Here is a 19,501-nt window from a genome sequence, read left to right on the forward strand (position 1 = left end):
TTTTGTGTGGTGGTGCAAAGAAGGGTTATCCTGTTTGTCACATAAAGGCATCTTCTTCAAAGAAAAGCAGTATGCTTTGACATTCAAGATGTGGCAGTCAAGCTCAACTGTTCGTATGATACATGTGTTAAAACTATGATAGTGCCCAATCATAGGAACCTGGTGTCTGGGAAACATTGTGTACCTTCTTTTGCTGTTTCCTGATTTTCCCAGGAGAAGAGATAAATCCACCGTCTACTCAAAGCATCATCTATTTAATGCATCTATGGACAGCTAATTCATTGATTTGATTTATAACTATATGGTTGATGGCTTAAAGGATCCAAATGCTGCAAGTTTCATATACAACAATGAGTGTTACAGACAAGTTATTTAAATATTGCCACCCCAGTAAATGGTATATCTATGTGAAGATCTACTTTGTGAAGTAAAGTTGCCACACAGGTCTCTTCCTCATTCGAAGCTCAGACGATTGTGTGCATGATGCAAATGTTCTTTACATTTGCATTTCTTGTCCCTTCAAGATTTGCTTTGCCCTCTTCCAAATTTCGCAATGTGCTTGGAACTCCCAAACTAATTTTTACCTTGTTAATTTTCAAACAAAGTAACACTTGGAAGAGCAGTGCAACTGTACAATGTCAGAACCAAACAACAATATTAATAATGTAAAAACTAAAACGTTCTAATCAAAGATTTTGCAGGAATATTCCCATTTTATCAGCTTTATCCAAAAGACTAAACAGAATACAGAGCTAGTTCCAATGGGAAACGCTTTTGCCAGTGGGGAAGTAGGTAGAAAATCATAAAATCAATGAGAGACCTACTTGAATAATTTTAGGAGCCTTAGGAGATTTTGCTGGCCACTATTGCAGACTGGCATTTTTTCTGACCGGAAATTTCATCCTGCTGTGAATAAAGCATATCAGTCTGCATACTCAATATCGCACCTCCTGCTTAACAGCAGCAGATCCTTGTTAAATCTTCCCTGCAGCATGAAGGTATGATGAAAATGTAATGGAAAGTGAACATTATGGCTTGATACAGTTCAGCTTTGTTTAGCAATATATTTGTGGATCACTGCCTTTTCTTATTATGGTTTCACTTTTTCTGTTCTTTCTGCAATACCTTATCACTCTTCAGCTTATGAATTCGTTTTTGTATATCCCATCTGCTTTATAGGGAAAATGTATAATTTTAAAATATATCCAATTGATTGTAAAGGAAGAAATATGTGCAAATGTTTGAAGGTAAGTAGGTAAGAGAAAAGTAAGTGGAGTAATTTAGTGGAGATTAAAATTATTGTTTGACAATATGTGATTTTAGAGAAGAGGAACGAGTTGATGCAATGTATTTGGAATTTCAGAAAACTTTTGATAAGATGCCACAAAGCTGGTTAGTAAGTAAAATTAAAGCTTGTGGTTTTTGGGGAGAATAATGTTATGTATTAAGAATTGGTTAATAGCGAGAAAGCAGAGAGTATGAAGTTATTTGGATGTGGGGATCAATTGTGATATTTCCAAATTTACTGATGATGCCAAACTAGGTGAGAATATGAGTTGTGAGGAGGATACAACGAAGCTTCAGGAGGACTTGGGCAAGGCTAGGTGAATGGACTAGAACATGACAGATGAAGTATAATATAACTGTACAGTTACTCTCTTTGGGAGAAATAAAATAAAGGAATAATATTTCATAAATGGTCAGATATTAGAGAGTACGAATGTCTGAAGACATCTGAGTTTCATTGTTCATGAATCACTAAAAGTTAGCAGACAGAATCCTGAGAGAGTGGAAAGGCAAGCACTGATTAGGGATAGCCAGCATGGCTTTGTGCATTGGAAATAAAGTCTCTCAAACTTGATTGAGCTTTTTGAAGAAGTAACAAGAGGATTGATGAGGGCAGAGCGGTGGACGTGATCTATATGGACTTCAGTAAGGCGTTCAACAAGGTTCCCCATGTACCATACACTTACCACCCTCTGTGTGCAAGAGTTGCCCCTTAGGTCTCTTTTATATCTTTCCCATCTCACCCGAAACCTATGCCCTCTAGTTATGGACTCCTCCACCCAGGGAGAAGACTTTGTCTATTTATGCTATCCATGCCCCTCATAACTAAACCTCTATAAGATCACCCCTCAGCCTCCGACGCTCCAGGGAAAATGGCCTTAGTCTGTTCAGCCTCTCCCTATAGCTCAAATCCTCCAACCCTGGCAACATCCCTGTAAATCTTTTCTGAACCCTTTCAGGTTTCACAGCATCTTTCCGATAGGAAAGAAAACAGAATTGCACGCAATATTCCAACAGTGCAATGTCCTGTACAGCTGCAACATGACCTCCCAACTCCTGTACTCAATACTCTGACCAATAAAGGAAAGCATACCAAAAGCCTTCTTCACTATTCTTTCTACCTGCGACTCCACTTTCAAGGAGCTATGAACCTGCACTCCAAGGTCTCTTTGTTCAGCAACACTCCTGAGGATCTTGCCAATAAATGTATAAGTCTTGCTAAGATTTTTTTTCCCTAAATGCAGCACCTCGCATTTATCTAATTTAAACTCCATCAGCCACTTCTCAGCCCATTGGCCCATCTCATAGAGTCATAGAGATGTACAGCATGGAAACAGACCCTTCGGTCCAACCCGTCCATGCCGACCAGATTTCCACACCCAGTCTAGTCCCACCTGCCAGCGCCTGGCCCGTATCCCTCCAAATCCTTCCTATTCATATACCCATTCAAACGCCTCTTAAATGTTGCAATTGTACCAGCCTCCACCACATCCTCTGGCAGCTCATTCAATATACGTACCACTCTCTGCGTGAAAAGGTTGCCCCTTAGGACTCTTTTTTATCTTTCCCCTCTCACCCTAAACCTATGCCCTCTAGTTCTGGACTCCCCAACCCCAGGGAAAAGATTTTGCCTATTTACCCTACTCATGCCCCTCATAATTTTGTAAACCTCTATAAGGTCACCCCTCAGCCTCCGATGCACCAGGGAAAACAGCCCCAGCCTGTTCAGCTTCTCCCTATAGCTCAAATCTTCCAACCTTGGCAACATCCTTGTAAATCTTTTCTGAACCCTTTCAAGTTTCACAACATCTTTCCAATAGGAAGGAGACCAGAATTGCACGCAATATTCCAACAGTGGCCAAACCAATGTCCTGTACAGCCGCAACATGACCTCCCAACTCCTGTACTCAATACTCTGACCAATAAAGGAAAGCACACCAAATGCCTTGTTCAATATCCTATCTACCTGCGACTCCACTTTCAAGGAGCTATGAACCTGCATTCCAAGGTCTCTTTGTTCAGCAACACTCCCGAGGACCTTATCATTAAGTGTATAAGGCCTGCTAAGATTTGCTTTCCCAAAATGCAGCTCCTCGCAGTTATCTGAATTAAACTCCATCTGCCACTTCTCAGCCCATTGGCCCATCTGGTCAAGATCCTGTTGTAATCCAAGGTAACCCTTTTTGCTGTCCACTACACCTCCAAGTTTGGTGTCATCTGCAAACTTACTAACTGTACCTCTTATGCTCGCATCCAAATCATTTATATAAATGACAAAAAGTAGAGGACCCAGCACGATCCTTGTGGCACTCCACTGGTCACAGGCCTCCAGTTTGTAAAACAACCCTCCACCACCACCCTCTGTCTTCTACCTTTGAGCCAGTTCTGTATCCAAATGGCTAGTTATCCCTTTATTTCATGAGATCTAACTTTGCTAATCAGTCTCCCATGGGGAACCTTGTCTTACACCTGACTGAAGTCCATATAGATCACATCTACTGCTCTGCCCTCACTAATCTTCTTTGTTACTTCCTCAAAAAACTCAATGAAGTTTGTGAGACATCATTTCCCACACACAAAACCATGTTGACTATCCCTAATCAGTCCTTGCCTTTCCAAATACATGTACATCCTGTCCCTCAGGATTCCCTCCAACAACTTGCCCACCACCGAGGTCAGGCTCACTGGTCGAGAGTTCCATGGCTTATCCTTACCACCCTTCTTAAACAGTGGCACCACGTTAGCCAACCTCCAGTCTTCCGGCACCTCACTTGTGGCTATTGATGATACAAATATCACATCTCTAGCTTCCCACAGAGTGCTCGGGTACACCTGATCAGGTCCTGGGGATTTAGCCTTTAACCATTTCAAGATATCCAGCACTTCCTCCTCTGTAATCTGGACATTTTGCAAGATGTCACCATCTATTTCCCTACAGTCTATATCTTCCATATCCTTTTCCACAGTAAATACTGATGCAAAATACTCATTTAGTATCCTCATTTTCTGCGGCTCCACACAAAGGTCGTCTTGTTGATCTTTGAGTTGCCCTATTCTCTCCCGAGTTATCCTTTTGTCCTTTAATGTATTTGTAAAAACTCTTTGGATTCTCCTTAATTCTATTTGCCAGAGCTATCTCATGTCCACTTTTTGCCCTCCTGATTTCCCTCTTAAGTATACTCCTACTTCCTTTATACTCTTCTAAGGATTCACTCGATCTATCCTGTCTATACGTTATATATGCTTCCTTTTTCTTAACCAAACCCTCAATTTCTTTAGTCATCCAGCATTCGCTATACCTATCAGCTTTTCCTTTCACCCGAACAGGAATATACTTTCGCTGGATTCTCGTTTTCTCATTTCTGAAGGTTTCCTATTTTCCAGCCGTCCCTTTACCTGCAAACATCTGCCCCCAATCAGCTTTCGAAAGTTCTTGCCTAATACCGTCAAAATTGACCTTTCTCCAATTTAGAGCTTCAACATTTAGACCTGATCTAACCTTTTCCATCATTATTTTAAATCTAATAGAATTATGGTTGCTGGCCCCAAAGTGCTCCCCCACTGACACCTCAGTCACCTGCCCTGCCTTATTTCCCAAGAGTAAGTCAAGTTTTGCACCTTCTCTAGTAGGTACATTCACATACTGAATCAGAAAATTGTCTTGTATACACTTAACAAATTCCTTTCCATTTAAACCCTTAACACTAGGGCAGTATCAAGATCCTGTTGTAATCTGAGGTAACCTTCTTTGCTGTCCTCTACACCTCCAATTTTGGTGTCATCTGTAAACTTACTGACAATACCTCTTAGGCTCACATCCAAGTCATTTGTATAAATGGATAAAAACTAGTGGACCGAGCACTGATCCTTGTGACACTCCACTGGTCACAGGCCTCCAGTCTGAAAAACAACCTTCCACCACCATCCTCTGTCTTCTACCTTTGAGCCACTTCTGTTTCAAAATGGCTAGTTCTCCCTGTATTCTGTGAGATCTAACCATGATAACCAGTCTCCCATGGGAAACCTTGTCGAATGCCTTACTGAAGTCTACATAGATCACATCTACAACTCTGTCCTCATCAATCCCCTTTGTTAATTCTTCAAAAAACTCAATCAAGTTTATGAGACGTGATTTCCCACGCACAACGCCATGTTGACTATACCTAATCAGTCCTTGCCTTTCAAATACATGTACGTCCTGTCCCTAAGGGGAGACTGGTTAGCAAGGTTAGATCTCATGGAACACAGGGAGAACTAGCCATTTGGATACAGAACTGGCTCAAAGGTAGAAGACAGAGGGTGGTGGTGGAGGGTTGTTTTCAGACTGAAGGCCTGTGACCAGTGGAGTGCCACAAGGATCAGTGCTGGGTCCACTACATTTGGTCATTTATAAAAATGATTTGGATGTAAGCATAAGAGATATAGTTCGTAAGTTTGCAGATGACACCAAAATTGGAAGTGTTGTGGCCAGCGAAGGAGGTTACCTCAGAGTACAATGGGATCTTGATCACATGGGCCAATGGGCAGAGGAGTGGCAGATGGAGTATAATTTACATAAATGCGAGGTGCTGCATTTTGGGAGAGCGAATTTCAGTAGGACTTCTACACTTAATGGGAAGGTTCTCGGGAGTGTTGCTGAACAAAGAGACCTTGGGGCACAGGTTCATAGCTCCTTGAAAGTGGAGTCGCAGGTAGATAGGATAGTGAAAAAGGTGTTTGGTATGCTTTCCTTTATTGGTTAGAGTATTGAGTACAGGAGTTGAGAGGTCATATTGAGGCTGTACAGGACATTGGTTAGGCCACTGTTGGAATATTGTGCAATTCTGGTCTCCTTCCTATCGGAAAGATGCTGTGAAACTTGAAAGCTTTCAGAAAAGATTTACAAGGATGTTGCCAGGGTTGGAGGATTTGAGCTATAGGGAGAGGTTGAACAGGCTGGAGCGTTGGAGTGTTGAAGGCTGAGGGGTGATCTTGTTGAGGTTTACAAAATTATGAGGGGCATGGATAGGGTAAATAGGCAAAGTCTTTTCCCTGGGGTCAGGGAATCCAGAACGAGAGGGTATAGGTTTAGGGTGAGAGGGGAAAGAGACCTAAGGGGCAACTTTTTCACGCAGAGGGTGGTACGTGTATGGAATGAGCTGCCAGAGGATGTGGAGGCTGGTACAATTGCAACATTTAAAAGGCATTTGGATGGGTATATGAATAGGAAGGGTTTGGAGGGATATGGGCCAGGTGCTGGCAGATAGGACTAGATTGGGTTGGGATATCTGGTCGGTACGGACAAGTTGGACCGAAGGGTCTGTTTCCATGCTGTACATCTCTATGACTCTATGTCCAGAGGAGAAATTGAGGAAATTGGCCTTTCTATGCTTAAGAGTTTCAAATAAAGAAAGTCAATTTTATTAAAACTTACAAAATTTGGACCAGGTCCAACAGGATGGATCCGGATAGGATATTTTCCATTGCTGGTGACTCAACAACCACTATTTAAGACCTTGATAAGAGGATTTTCTTTACTCAGAAGATGAACAAAGTTTCGAATTCTCTGCTCATGAGGGCTATGGAATCTATCATTGAGCAATTTCAAGACAGAACTCAGTAGACCTCTGGAGACTTATGACATTAAGAATATGCAAGTACAGGAAGGTGTTATTGGGAAAATAATAAACTGCAATCTCGAATGGCAAGAGAGGCTTGATGGGTTGAGTGTCCTACTCTTGTTCCTAAAAGCTGAAGGGTAAAAACATGACATGAAGCATAAAGAGAAATGAAAGAATATAAGTCAAGAAATTCTGAGAATTTCTTTTTATTTTGAAAAAGTATGAAGAAAGAATAAATCCAGAGTAATACAGATTTTTGTTTTGGAATCTGAAATTGTTTGCAAATCCATACTTTGTATATTTTACTGTGTATAAGAAAAGGGAATGATAGAATTGTAAACTTTTACAGTGTGGGACAGTACATCCATGTAAGCTGAACCAACTTTCAGAAGCAGCATTCCTGTGCTCTCATTTCCCTGCCCCCTTCATGCAAACCTGGAAAAATTAATTTTTCATGGATGTGAAAACTATTATGAATTCTACTTCTGCCACATTTTCTCATAGAATAATCAGCTTTATTGAAGCTTTATTGAGTTAATCGTTAAAGATTGGACCTGAATCATAATTATGTGAGAAGTGTTACCTACTAACACTTATTTATTGTTGCTTAACCTTTATATACTGATCAAAAAAATTCACTGCACATCCACCAAAACTCTGTGTATTCATTAATTTTTAAAAATTTTAGTATTGACTAATTTTGCATTTTGTATTTTATTATTCTGTAAAATGTTTTCGACTCTGCCTGAGTCAGTCAGTTTACCCTGTCAGTCAGTATGTCTTGCTCATTTTTGTTGTTGCAGGCATCCATCAGTCACAAAGAAGGAGATTTGTGCCTCCTTTAAAGAAGAAAGCTGAAGATGAATGCCAATCACAAATGGTTTTTGATTGCCAATATATGCATGCCCCTATCAAACATAAAACATTTGAAATAGCGTTAAATAACTCCCTCAAAGATCAATCTCAGCTTAGGTTCAGAAGTGACAATTCTGTTCTTTCAACTACCCTGTTAAATGACAACAGTAAAGGTCACAGCAGACATCAACATGAAGAGACATTTGATAATTTGAATTGTCTTACTACTTCACATCATAAAGCTGAGGCGAAGGATGAAAGTGCTCCTTCTTTGTCCAGAAAAAGGTAATCTTTTCCATTTTGTATTATGCAAAGGTTCCAATGTTTTTCTATGCCGAGACTTGACAATATTTGTACCTTTCAACAATCAAATTTCAAGATGCAAGAGGTTTTGATCAGAAAGTGTATATCAAGCATAGATGTGACTGATTGCAAACAAACTTAGTTTAGAAGAAATGTCCAAATAGGTATATCAGCCAGTCAAGATGAGATATTTTAATTCTGACTTAACCCAGCTGTCGAGGTTGGAGCAGCTGATCATTTTACATCTTGTCCTATTTTTACACTCCATGGAGAATTATTAAGTGGGATCTGGTGGAGTGGGTGGGAACAATAGGTGGCAAGCCCAATCCCTTTACAACTGGTCAAGCTACATTTAGAGAAAATGTTGCTTCATAATGTTTGGACCTGATGGTGAACTTAAAGTTCCTCTCACACAAGCACAGAATGTATGACTTCAAAATGAAAATTAAATTACATCTTTGTGTCCTCGAGACTGCTTTGACATTTGACATTTGACACTTGACACAATCATGGCTGATCCCATCTTGGCCTCAACTCCACTTTCCTGACGGCTGTCCGTAACCCTTCAACCTATTAGTAATTAAAAATCTGCCTATCTTCTCCTTAAAGTTAATCAATGTCTTGGCATCCATCATACTCTGGCTAGTGAATTCCACACACTTTGAGAGAAGTAATATCTCCTCATCTCTGTTTTAAAACTGCTACCCTTTATCTTAAAACTACGATCTCTTGTTCTAGAAAATTTCAAGGTAACCAGGCAGAGTCAACATCGTTTCATGAATGGGCGTATTGCCTTTATTGCACTACTTGCTGCTATAGATGGAGCAGGAGTGTTTCTTCACATGCACAAGCTCACCACATTGTGATTAGAGCATTGGGACAGTCTGACCATCCCTCATGATGTTCAACTATTTCCTATACAATGTCCCACCCTCCCCCATTTCCAATTGCCCCTTGATCAACTGAATACCACACACACTTCCCTACTTACCCATCATTATAATGTCAGACATGTTTAATATCCATTCTCTAACCACTTTGCTTCATGACAATCACACAGCTTGTCGATCTGTCAGGTGGGAAACTGTTGAAAAAATGTGGACATATAATTTAGGATTTAAGGAAATCTTTATTTCTGGGATTTCCATCTGTAAATAATTTCTCTTTTACCCTCCAGCCTACTTCCAGGCCCCATTTAATGTCTGATTTTCATTTAAAGTACTAAGGTCACGTTTTTACCATGGATATTTTAAATTTAAGCATCAAAAACCTGCTGAAATGCTTGAAACTGTTTTGTTGGTATTTTAAGTCGTATGATAAATAACTTAATTGTACTCACTGTCTAAAACAAAATGATATTTCATAAGATCTGAAATACATTGTACTTTTAAAGACATTTTCTGTCTTTCTGTAGATTATTTAAAATGCCGATGCCAACCAAAACTCTAAATAATCTCGCAATTTTTAACTGCCCACCTTTTTCTGCAAATTCCCCATCACAAGATGAAAACTGTGATTTTAGAGATATCCCTGAAAAACATACTGAGAATGGTTTGAGAGACAGTAGCAAACAGAAAGATCATAATGACACTCGATTTCTGAAAAAAGCACATGTGCTTCCAATGATGTCGCAAGCACTAAATGTAAAAGGTAAGGGAAATTGTTAAAGTCAGTATAATTGGACAAGTATTCCACCTTTTGTAAATTATTATGAGAGTACAACAAAATAATGGTCTAATTTCTGGGGAAATGTATGACTGACATTGGATGCTGAAAAGTTCCCCCAGTCCTTCATGGTTTAAACTGGAAACATTGAACTAGATTAATCGTTTATATTTAATTTAGTGTCTTTAAAGATTTCAATTCTTTTCAAGACTATTCACTCCACCTGATGATGTTGGCAACAGGATTGTCCCTACTAGTCTACTCCAATCATGATCCTAGTTTCACTGATAGTGATTAGTTTATTATGCAGGTTGGGTCTAAGTTAGATTATTGGTGTGTGTGCTTAAAAATGTGTTGCTGGAAAAGCGCAGCAGATCAGGTCAAAGGAGAAGGAGAATCGACGTTTCAGGAATAAGCCCTTCTTCAGGAATGAGGAGGGTGTGCCAAGCAGGCTAAGATAAAAGGTAGGGAGGAGGGACTTGGGGGAGGGGCATTGGGAATGCGATAAGTGGAAGGAGGTTAAGGTGAGGGTGATAGGCCAGAGAGGGGGTGGGGGTGGAGAGGTCGGGAAGAAGATTGCAGGTCAAGAAGGTGGTGCTGAGTCTGAGGGTTGGGACTGAGAAAAGGTGGGGGGAGGGGAAATGAGGAAGCTGGAGAAATCTGCATTCATCCCTTGTGGTTGGAGGGTTCCTAGGCGGAAGATGAGTCGCTCTTCCTCCAGGCGTCGTGTTGCCATGGTCTGGCGATGGAGGAGGCCAAGAACCTGCATTGTGTGCCCATACAAATTCAGTTTGGTAATGGGGTACCTACTGCAGCATTTCATGGAGAATGAGAAACCTTTTAAATAGGCAGAGTGCTTCAGAGTTTCTTTGGCATATCTAGACAAATTGTTTTTAGAATCATAGAAACGTCTGTACAGAGCAGTCGTTCAGTCCATCAAGTCTGTATCTCCAAGTTATGTTAAATCTATACTCGCCCACTTTCCAGCACCAGGCCCATAACGTTGAATGTTATGACATTTCAAGTGCTCATCCAATTACTTTTTAAAGGTTGTGAGGTTACCCATCTCCCAGGCAGAGTATTCCAGACCCCCACCACCCTCCTGATGAAAAAGATTTTTTTCAAGTCCTCTCTAAGCATCCTGCCTTCCACCTTAGAAGTGTGTCTCCTTGTTGGTGATCCTTCAACTAAGGGGAACAGCTGCTTTCTATCTACGCTGCCTATAGCCCTAATAAGCTTATACACTTCTGTCAGGTTTACCCTCAACCTTCTCAAAACAACCCAAGTTTATCCAGCTTCTCTTCATAGAGAAGATAATCTTTCTTAGGAAACAAACTGCTGAATCTGCTTTGCACCCCCTTCAATGTAATCCTATAGTGTGGTGACCAGAACTGCACACAGTACTCTTGCTGTGGCCTAACTAAAGTTGTGTACAGTTTCAATATGACCTTCCTATTATTATGTGTGCCTTGATTGATAAAAGCAAGCGTCCCATATACCTTCTTAAATACTTTATTAATCTACTTTGCCACCTTCAGGGATTTGTGGACAATTACCCAAAGATCCTTTTGTTCCTCTGAGCTTTGTAGTGTCCTACCATTCACTGAATACTCCCTTGTCTAGTTACTTCTTCCAAACTAATACTCGTTTAGTATCTCCCCCATTTTCTGCGGCTCCACACAAAGGCCGCCTTGTTGATCTTTGAGGGGCCCTATTCTCTCCTTAGTTATCCTTTTATCATTAATTTGTAAAAAAACCTTTGGATTCTCCTTGACTCGATTTGCCAAAGCAATTTCATGTCCCCTTTTTGCCTACCTGATTTCCGTCTTAAGTATACTCCTAGTGCCTTTATACTTTTCTAAAGATTCATTCGATCTATTTTGTCTATACCTGATATATGCTTCCTTCGTTTTCTCAATCACATCCTCAATTTCTTTAGTCATTCAGCATTCCCTACACCTACACGCTTTTCCTTTCACCCTAACAGGAATATACTGTCTCTGCATTCTCATTATCTCATTTCTGAAGGCTTCCCATTTTTTCTTTAATTACTTTTTTTTTTAGATAACTTACAGTGTGGAAACAGGCCCTTCGGCCCAACAAGTCCACACCGACCCGCCGAAGCGCGACTCATCCAGACCCATTCCCCTACACCTAACATTACGGGCAATTTAACATGGCCAATTCACCTAAACTGCACATTTTTCGGATTGTGGGAGGAAACCGGAGCTCCCGGAGGAAACCCACGCAGACACGGGGAGAATGTGCAAACTCCACACAGAGAGTCGCCTAAAGCGGGAATTGAACCCAGGTCTCTGACGCTGTGAGGCAGCAGTGCTAACCACTGAGCCACCGTGCCGTCCCTTGACCTGCAAACATTGCCCCCAATCAGCTTTCGAAAGTTCTTGCCTAATACCATCAAAATTAGCCTTCCTCTAGTTTAGAACTTCAACTTTTAGATCTGATCTATCCTTTTCCATCACTATTTTATAAACTATTAGAATTATGGTTGCTGGCCTCAAAGTGCTCCCCCACTGACACCTCAGTCACCTTCCCTGCCTTATTTGCCAAGAGTAGGTCAAGTTTTACACCTCCTCTAGTAGGTACTTCCAGATACTGAATCAGAAAATTTTCTTAAACACACTTAAATTCCTCTCCATCTACACCCTTAACACTACGGCAGTCCCAATCTATATTTGGAAAGTTAAAAATCCCCTAATAAACCACCATATTATTCTTAGAGATAACTGAAATCTCCTTACAAATTTGTTTCTCAATTTCCCTCTGACTATTAGGGGGTCTGTAATACAATCCCAATAAGGTGATCATCCCTTTCTTATTTCTCAGTTCCACCCAAATAACTTGCCTGGATGTATTTCCAGGAATATCCTCCCTCAGTACAGCTGTCATGCTATTCCTCCTCCTCTAACCTAATAATAAGACCCGTTGTGGTAAGCAGGTAAGTGCTGCATTTTGTTTGTTCTATTCTTTAGACCTAGTTTTTTTTTTAAAAGATTACTTTTAGAGGGATGGCAGTGAAGGCAGTGCAATGTTTCTCTTGCAACATGTTTGAGGTGAGGGATGCCATAGTCGTCATTGCTGATTACACTTGCAGGAAGTGCACCCATCTCCAGCTCCTCCAAGACCGTGTTAGGGAACTGGAACTGGAGTTGGATGAACTTAGGATCAATCGGGAGGCAGAGGGGGTCATAGATCGGAGCTTTAGGGAAGTATTGCAGACAGATTGCAGACAGATGGGTGACAGTGAGGGGGACTGGGAGGAAGCAGCCAGTGCAGGGACCCCCTGCGGCCGTTCCTCTCAAGAACAAGTATACCGTTTTGGATACTTGTGGGGGGCATGACTTACCAGGGGTAAGCAATGGGGTTCAGGCTTCTGGCACGGAGCCTGTCCCCATTGCTCAGAAGGGAAGGGTGGAGAAGAGCAGAGCAATAGTTATTGGGGACTCGATAGTTCGGGGAACAGATAGGCGGCTCTGTGGGGGCGAGAGAGACTCACGTTTGGTATGTTGCCTCCCAGGTGCAAGGGTATGTGATGTCTCTGATCGTGTTTTCTGGGTCCTTAAGGGGGAGGGGGAGCAGCCCGAAGTCGTGGTCCACATTGGCACCAACGACATAGGTAGGAGGAGGGCTGAGGTTGTTAGGCAGGCTTTCAGGGAGCTAGGTTGGAAGCTCAGAGTTAGAATAAACAGAGTTGTTGTCTCTGGTTTGTTACCGGTGCCACGTGATAGAGAGTCGAGGAATAGGGAGAGAGAATAGGTAAATGCCTGGCTACAGGGATGGTGCAGGAGGGAGGGATTCCGGTATCTGGATAACTGGGGTTCTTTCTATGGAAGGTGGGACCTCTATAAACAGGATGGTCTACACCTGAACCTGAGGGGCACCAGTATCCTTGGGGGGAGGTTTGCTAGTGCTCTTGGGGGGGGTTTAAACTAACTCTGCAGGGGCATGGGAACCTAGACTGTAGCTTTAGGGTGCAGGACCTGGAGTGTAGGGAGGTTAGGAACATGGCATCAATCTCAAAGGAGGGTCCCTGTAAACAGGAAAGTGGCTTGAAGTGTGTATACTTCAATGCAAGAAGTATACGAAATAAGGTAGGTGAACTTGCAGCGTGGGTTGGTACCTGGGATTTCGATGTTGTAGCTATTACGGAGACATGGGTAGAACAGGGACAGGATTGGCTGTTGCAGGTTCCAGGGTTTAAATGTTTTAGTAGGGTCAGAGGTGGGGGTAAAAGAGGGGGAGGTGTGGCATTGCTTGTCAAAGATAGTATTACAGCGGTGGAAAGGATAGATGAAGACTCGCCATCTGAGGTAGTTTGGGCTGAGGTTAGGAATAGGAAAGGTGAGGTCACCCTGTTAGGAGTTTTCTACAGGCCTCCTAATAGTCCTAGAGATGTAGAAGAAAGGATTGTGAGGATGAATTCAGGAGAAGAGTGAAAGTAATAGGGTGGTTGTTATGGGGGACTTTAACTTTCCAGATATTGACTGGGAAAGCTATAGCTCGAGTTCGTTAGATGAGTCGGTGTTTGTCCAATGTGTGCAGGAGGGTTTCCTGACACAATATGTAGACAGGCCAACAAGAGGTGAGGCCATACTGGATTTGATTCTTGGTAACGAACCAGGCCAGGTGTTAGAATTGGAGGTAGGTGAGCACTTTGGGGACAGTGACCACAATTCGGTGACTTTTACTCTAGTGATGGAGAGGGATAAGTGTGCACTGCAGGGCAAGAGTTATAGCTGGGGGCAGGGAAATTATGATGCGGTGAGGCACGACCTAGGATGCGTGGCTTGGAAAAGTAGGCTTCAAGGCATGGGCACAATTGATATGTGGAGCTTGTTCAAGGAGCAACTATTGAGTGTCCTTGATAAGTATGTATCTGTCAGGCAGGGAGGTAAGGGTCATGTGAGGGAGACGTGGTTTAATAAGGAATTGGAATCCCTTGTTAAATGGAAGAGGGCGGCCTATGTAAAGATGAGGCGTGAAGGTTCAATTGGGGCGATTGAGAGTTATAAGGTAGCCAGGAAGGATCTGAAGAGAGAGCTAAGAGCAGCAAGGAGGGGACATGAAAAGTCCTTAGTTGGTAGGATTAGGGAAAACCCTAAGGCTTTCTATAGGTATGTCAGGAATAAAAGAATGACTAGGGTAGGAATAGGTCCAGTCAAGGATAGTAGTGGGAAGTTGCGTGTGGAGGCCGAAGAGATTGGGGAGACACTGAATGAATACTTTTCGTCAGTATTCACTCAGGAACAGGACATTGTTGCCGATGTGAATATTGAGTCACAATTAATTAGAATGGACGGCTTTGAGGTATGTAGGGAAGAAGTGTTGGAAATTCTGGAAAGGGTGAAAATAGATAAGTCCCCTGGGCCTGATGGCATTTATCCTAGGATTCTCTGGGAAGCAAGAGAGGAGATTGCAGAGCCATTGGCCTTGATTTTTATGTCCTCGTTATCTACAGGAATAGTGCCAGTAGACTGGAGAATAGCAAATGTGGTTCCCTTGTTCAAGAAGGGGAGTAGGGATAACCCTAGTAACTATAGGCCGGTGAGTCTCACTTCTGTTGTGGGCAAAGTCTTAGAGAGAATTGTAAGGGATAGGATTTATGAACATCTGGATAGGAATAATGTGATCAAGGATAGTCAGCATGGTTTTGTGTAAGGCAGGTCGTGCCTCACAAACCTTATTGAATTCTTTGAGAAGGTGACTAAGGAGGTAGACAAGGGTAAAGCAGTAGATGTGGTGTATATGGATTTTAGTAAGGCGTTTGATAAGGTTCCCCATGGTAGGCTACTGCAAAAAATACGGAGGTATGGCATTGAGGATGAGTTGGAGGTTTGGATAAGGAATTGGCTGGCTGGAAGAAGACAGAGGGTAGTAGTTGATGGTAAAGGTTCATCTTGAAGTGCAGTTACTAGCGGTGTTCCGCAAGGATCTGTTTTGGGACCATTGCTGTTTGTCATTTTTGTAAATGACCTGGAGGAGGGGCTAGAAGGTTGGGTGAGCAAGTTTGCGGATGATACAAAAGTCGGTGGAGTTGTTGACAGTGAGGAAGGATGTGTCAGGTTACAGCGGGACATAGATATGTTCCAGAGCTGGGCAGAAAGGTGGCAAATGGAGTTCAATGTAGGTAAGTGTGAGGTGAATCACTTTGGTAAGAGTAACAAAAAGACAGGGTACTGGGCTAATGGTCGGATACTTGGTAATGTGGATGAGCAGAGGGATCTTGGTGTCCATGTACACAGATCTCTGAAAGTTGCCACCCAGGTAAATAGCGTGGTGAAGAAGGCATATGGCGTACTGGCTTTTATTAGAGGAATTGAGTTCCGGAGCCTTGAGGTCATGTTGCAGTTGTATAAGACTCTGGTGCGGCCGCATCTGGAGTATTGTGTGCAGTTTTGGTCGCCATACTATAGGAAGGATGTGGAGGCACTGGAACGGATGCAGAGGAGGTTTACCAGGGTGTTGCCTGGTATGGTAGGAAGATCGTATGAGGAAAGGCTGAGGCACTTGGGGCTGTTTTCATTGGAGAAAAGAAGGTTTAGGGATGACTTGATAGAGGTGTACAAGATGATTAGGGGTTTAGATAGGGTTGACCATGAGAACCTTTTTCCGCGTATGGAGTCAGCTATTACGAGGGGGCATAGCTTTAAATTAAGGGGTGGTAGGTAGAGGACAGATGTTAGGGGTAGATTCTTTACTCAGCGAGTCGTGAGTTCATGGAATGCCCTGCTAGTAGCAGTGGTGGACTCTCCCTCTTTATGGGCATTTAAGCGGGCATTGGATAGGCATATGGAGGATAGTGGGCTAGTGTAGGTTAGGTGGGCTTGGATCGGCGCAACATCGAGGGCCAAAGGGCCTGTACTGTGCTGTATTTTTCTATGTTCTTTCTATTTCTTATCAAAAATGCCACTCCCCCTCCTCTCGTGCCTCACTTTCCTTCCTGTAGCATTTGTATTCTGGAACATTAAGCTGCCAGTCCTGCCCATCCCTGAGCCATGTTTCTGTAATTACTATGATATCCCAGTCCCATGTTCCTAACCATGCCCTGAGTTCATCTGCCTGCCCTGTTAGCCTCTTGCAATGAAATAAATGCAGTTTAATTTATTAGTCCTACCTTGTCCCTGCCTGCCCTGACTGTTTGACTCATTTCTGTTCTCAATACTACCAGTCTCAGATTGATCTCTTTCCTCACTATCTCCCTGGGTCCCACCCCCCACCTTACTAGTTTAAATCCTCCCAAGCAGTTCTCGCAAATTTTCCTGCCAGTATATTAGTCCCCTTCCAATTCAGGTGCAATCCGTCCTTCTTGTACAGGTCACTTCTACCCCAGAAGAGATTCCAATGATCCAAAAATGTGAATCTTTCTCCCATATACCAGTTCCTCAGTCATGCTTTTATCTGCTCTATCCTCTCATTCCTATCCTCACTAGCTTGTAGCACCGGGAATAATCCAGATATTACTACTCTTGAGGATCTCCTTTTTAAATTCCTGCCTAATTCTCTATATTCTCCCTTCAGAATCTCATCCTTTTCCCTTCCTATGTCATTGGTCCCAATGTATACAATGACCACCTGCTGGTCCCTCTCCCCCTTGAGAACATTCTGCACCCTCTCTCTGACATCCTTGATTTCGGCACAAGGAAGGCAGAGTGTGGGACTTCGTCTATATGGACTTCAGTAAGGCGTTTGACAAGGTTCCCCATGGGAGACTGGTTAGGTTAGATCTCATGGAATATAGGGAGAACTAGCCATTTGGATACAGAACTGGTTCATAGGCAGAAGACATTTTTCAGACTAGAGGACTGTGACCAGTGGAGTGCCACAAGGATCTGTGCTGGGTCCACTACTTTTCATCATTTATATAAATGATTTGGATGAGAGCATAAGAGATATACTTAGTAAGCTTGCAGATGACACCAAATTTGGAGATGTCTTGGACATCGAAGAAGGTTACCTCAGATTATAACAGGGTCTTGATCAAATGGGCTAATGGGCTGAGAAGTGGCAGATGGAGTTTAATTTAGATAAATGTGAGGTGCTGCATTTTGGGAAAGCAAATCTTAGCAGGACTTATACACTGAATGGTAAGGTCCTAAAGAGACCTTGGAGTGCAGGTTCACAGTCCACTTGCGACTAGAAAGTGGAGTCGCAGGTAGATAGGATAGTGAAGAAGGCTTTTGGTATGCTTTCCTGTATTGGTCAGAGTACTGGGATCATGTTGCGGCTGTATGAGACATTGGTTAGGCCACTTTTGAAATGTTGCATGCAATTCTGGTCTCCTTCCTATTAGAGGGATGATGTGAAACTTGAAAGGGTTCAGAAAAGATTTACAAGGATGTTGCTAGGGTTGGAGGATTTGAGCTATAGCGAGAGATTGAATAGTTTTCCCTGGAGCGTCGGAGGCTGGGGGATGACCTTATAGAGATTTATACGATCATTGAGGGGCGTGGGTACAATAAATAGACAAAGTCTCTTCCTTGGGTGGGGAATCCAGAACTAGAGGGCATGGGTTTAGGGTGAGAGGGGAAAGATATAAAAGAGACCTAAGGGGCAACGTTTTCATTCAGAGGGTGGTATGTAGATGGAATGAGCTGCCAGAGGAAGTGGTGGAGGCTAGTACATTTGCAACATTTAAAAGGCATCTGGATGGGTAGATGAATAGGAAGGGTTTGGAGGGATATGGGCTGGGTGCTGGCAGGTGGGACTAGACTGGGTTGGGATATCTGATCGGCATGGACGAGTTATACCAAAGGGTCTGTTTCCAAGTTGTACATCTCTATGACCTCACACTTATCAGGGTTAAATTCCATCTGCCCCTCATCTGACCAAACTGTTTATGTTTTTCTGTAACCTAAGACCTTCTTCCTCACTTTCAACAATCCAGCCATTCGTTGTGTCATTCACAAATGTAGTTATTATTCACCACCTAAATTTTTATCTCCCTTGTTTGAGCAATAAAGGACCCAGCACTGATCCCTGTGGTAGGCCACTGGACACCAGCTTCCAGTCTTCTATTACTACCCTCTGTTTCTTGCCACTAAGCTAATTCTGACTCCAACTTGCCAAATTACACTAGATCCCATATGCTTTGACAATTTTTGTCAGTCTCCCATGTGGAACCTTGCCAAAGGCCTTCCTGAAGTCCATACAAATTACATAAACCACTCTCGCCTTATCGACACACTTAGTCACCTCCTCAAAAAATTCAGCCAGCTTTGTTAGACATGACTTTCCTCTGACAAAGCTATGCTGACTATCCCTGATCAAATCTTCCCTCTCCAGATGGAGATAATTCCTTCAGAATTTTTATTAGGCTTTGGGTTATTTGGAATCAAAAAGAAAATGAAAACAACTTACTGGTAATCTTTCTCTCCTAGCATTGACATTAACAAGTTGATTCTACCAATTCTTCTCTCCTGGTAGTTACTTGGGATGACTAGTAGGTAGAAGATTGAGAAACTGGCTGGCTTCCAGGGCCCAGGAAACTACAATCATTTGATTCTGTTTGGATGGTCAGGGAAGAATGGGAGGCTAGGGAGCAGGTACCTAAAATTGCTGCTGAAGGAAGAAATCCAAAGAATTCGGTGACAGACCACCAAGTTTTCCTTTTTTTTTCCAAATAGAACTAATGGAATTTGCAAATCCCAGTTTTTCCTGCCATTACATGATCCACTCCAGACAATTCTTTTTGTTTAATTTCATTTTGCACTAGCATGATGTGCTGCGGAGGTTTTTTCTTCTGTGATCAACCGGTGATAGTCCCGGTAAAC

At 42.4% G+C, this 19,501-nt stretch overlaps 1 protein-coding gene across 1 annotated transcript in view; it reads left to right on the forward strand.

Moving 5' to 3' along the window:
* hfm1 (helicase for meiosis 1) overlaps positions 1-19,501 on the forward strand; it is a 247,480-nt gene that overhangs the window by 83,721 nt on the left and 144,258 nt on the right. Inside the window, exon 3 of the mRNA XM_087990315.1 lies at positions 7,691-8,027. Coding sequence (XP_087846441.1) covers positions 7,997-8,027 — 31 coding nt within the window. The 5' untranslated portion in view covers positions 7,691-7,996. The remainder of the gene's footprint in view (positions 1-7,690; positions 8,028-19,501) is intronic.

The sequence above is a fragment of the Chiloscyllium plagiosum genome, unplaced genomic scaffold, assembly GCF_037043375.1.
Source record: "Chiloscyllium plagiosum isolate Xiang-an unplaced genomic scaffold, Cpla_swu_hap1 HiC_scaffold_9, whole genome shotgun sequence".
Taxonomy (NCBI): domain Eukaryota; kingdom Metazoa; phylum Chordata; class Chondrichthyes; order Orectolobiformes; family Hemiscylliidae; genus Chiloscyllium; species Chiloscyllium plagiosum.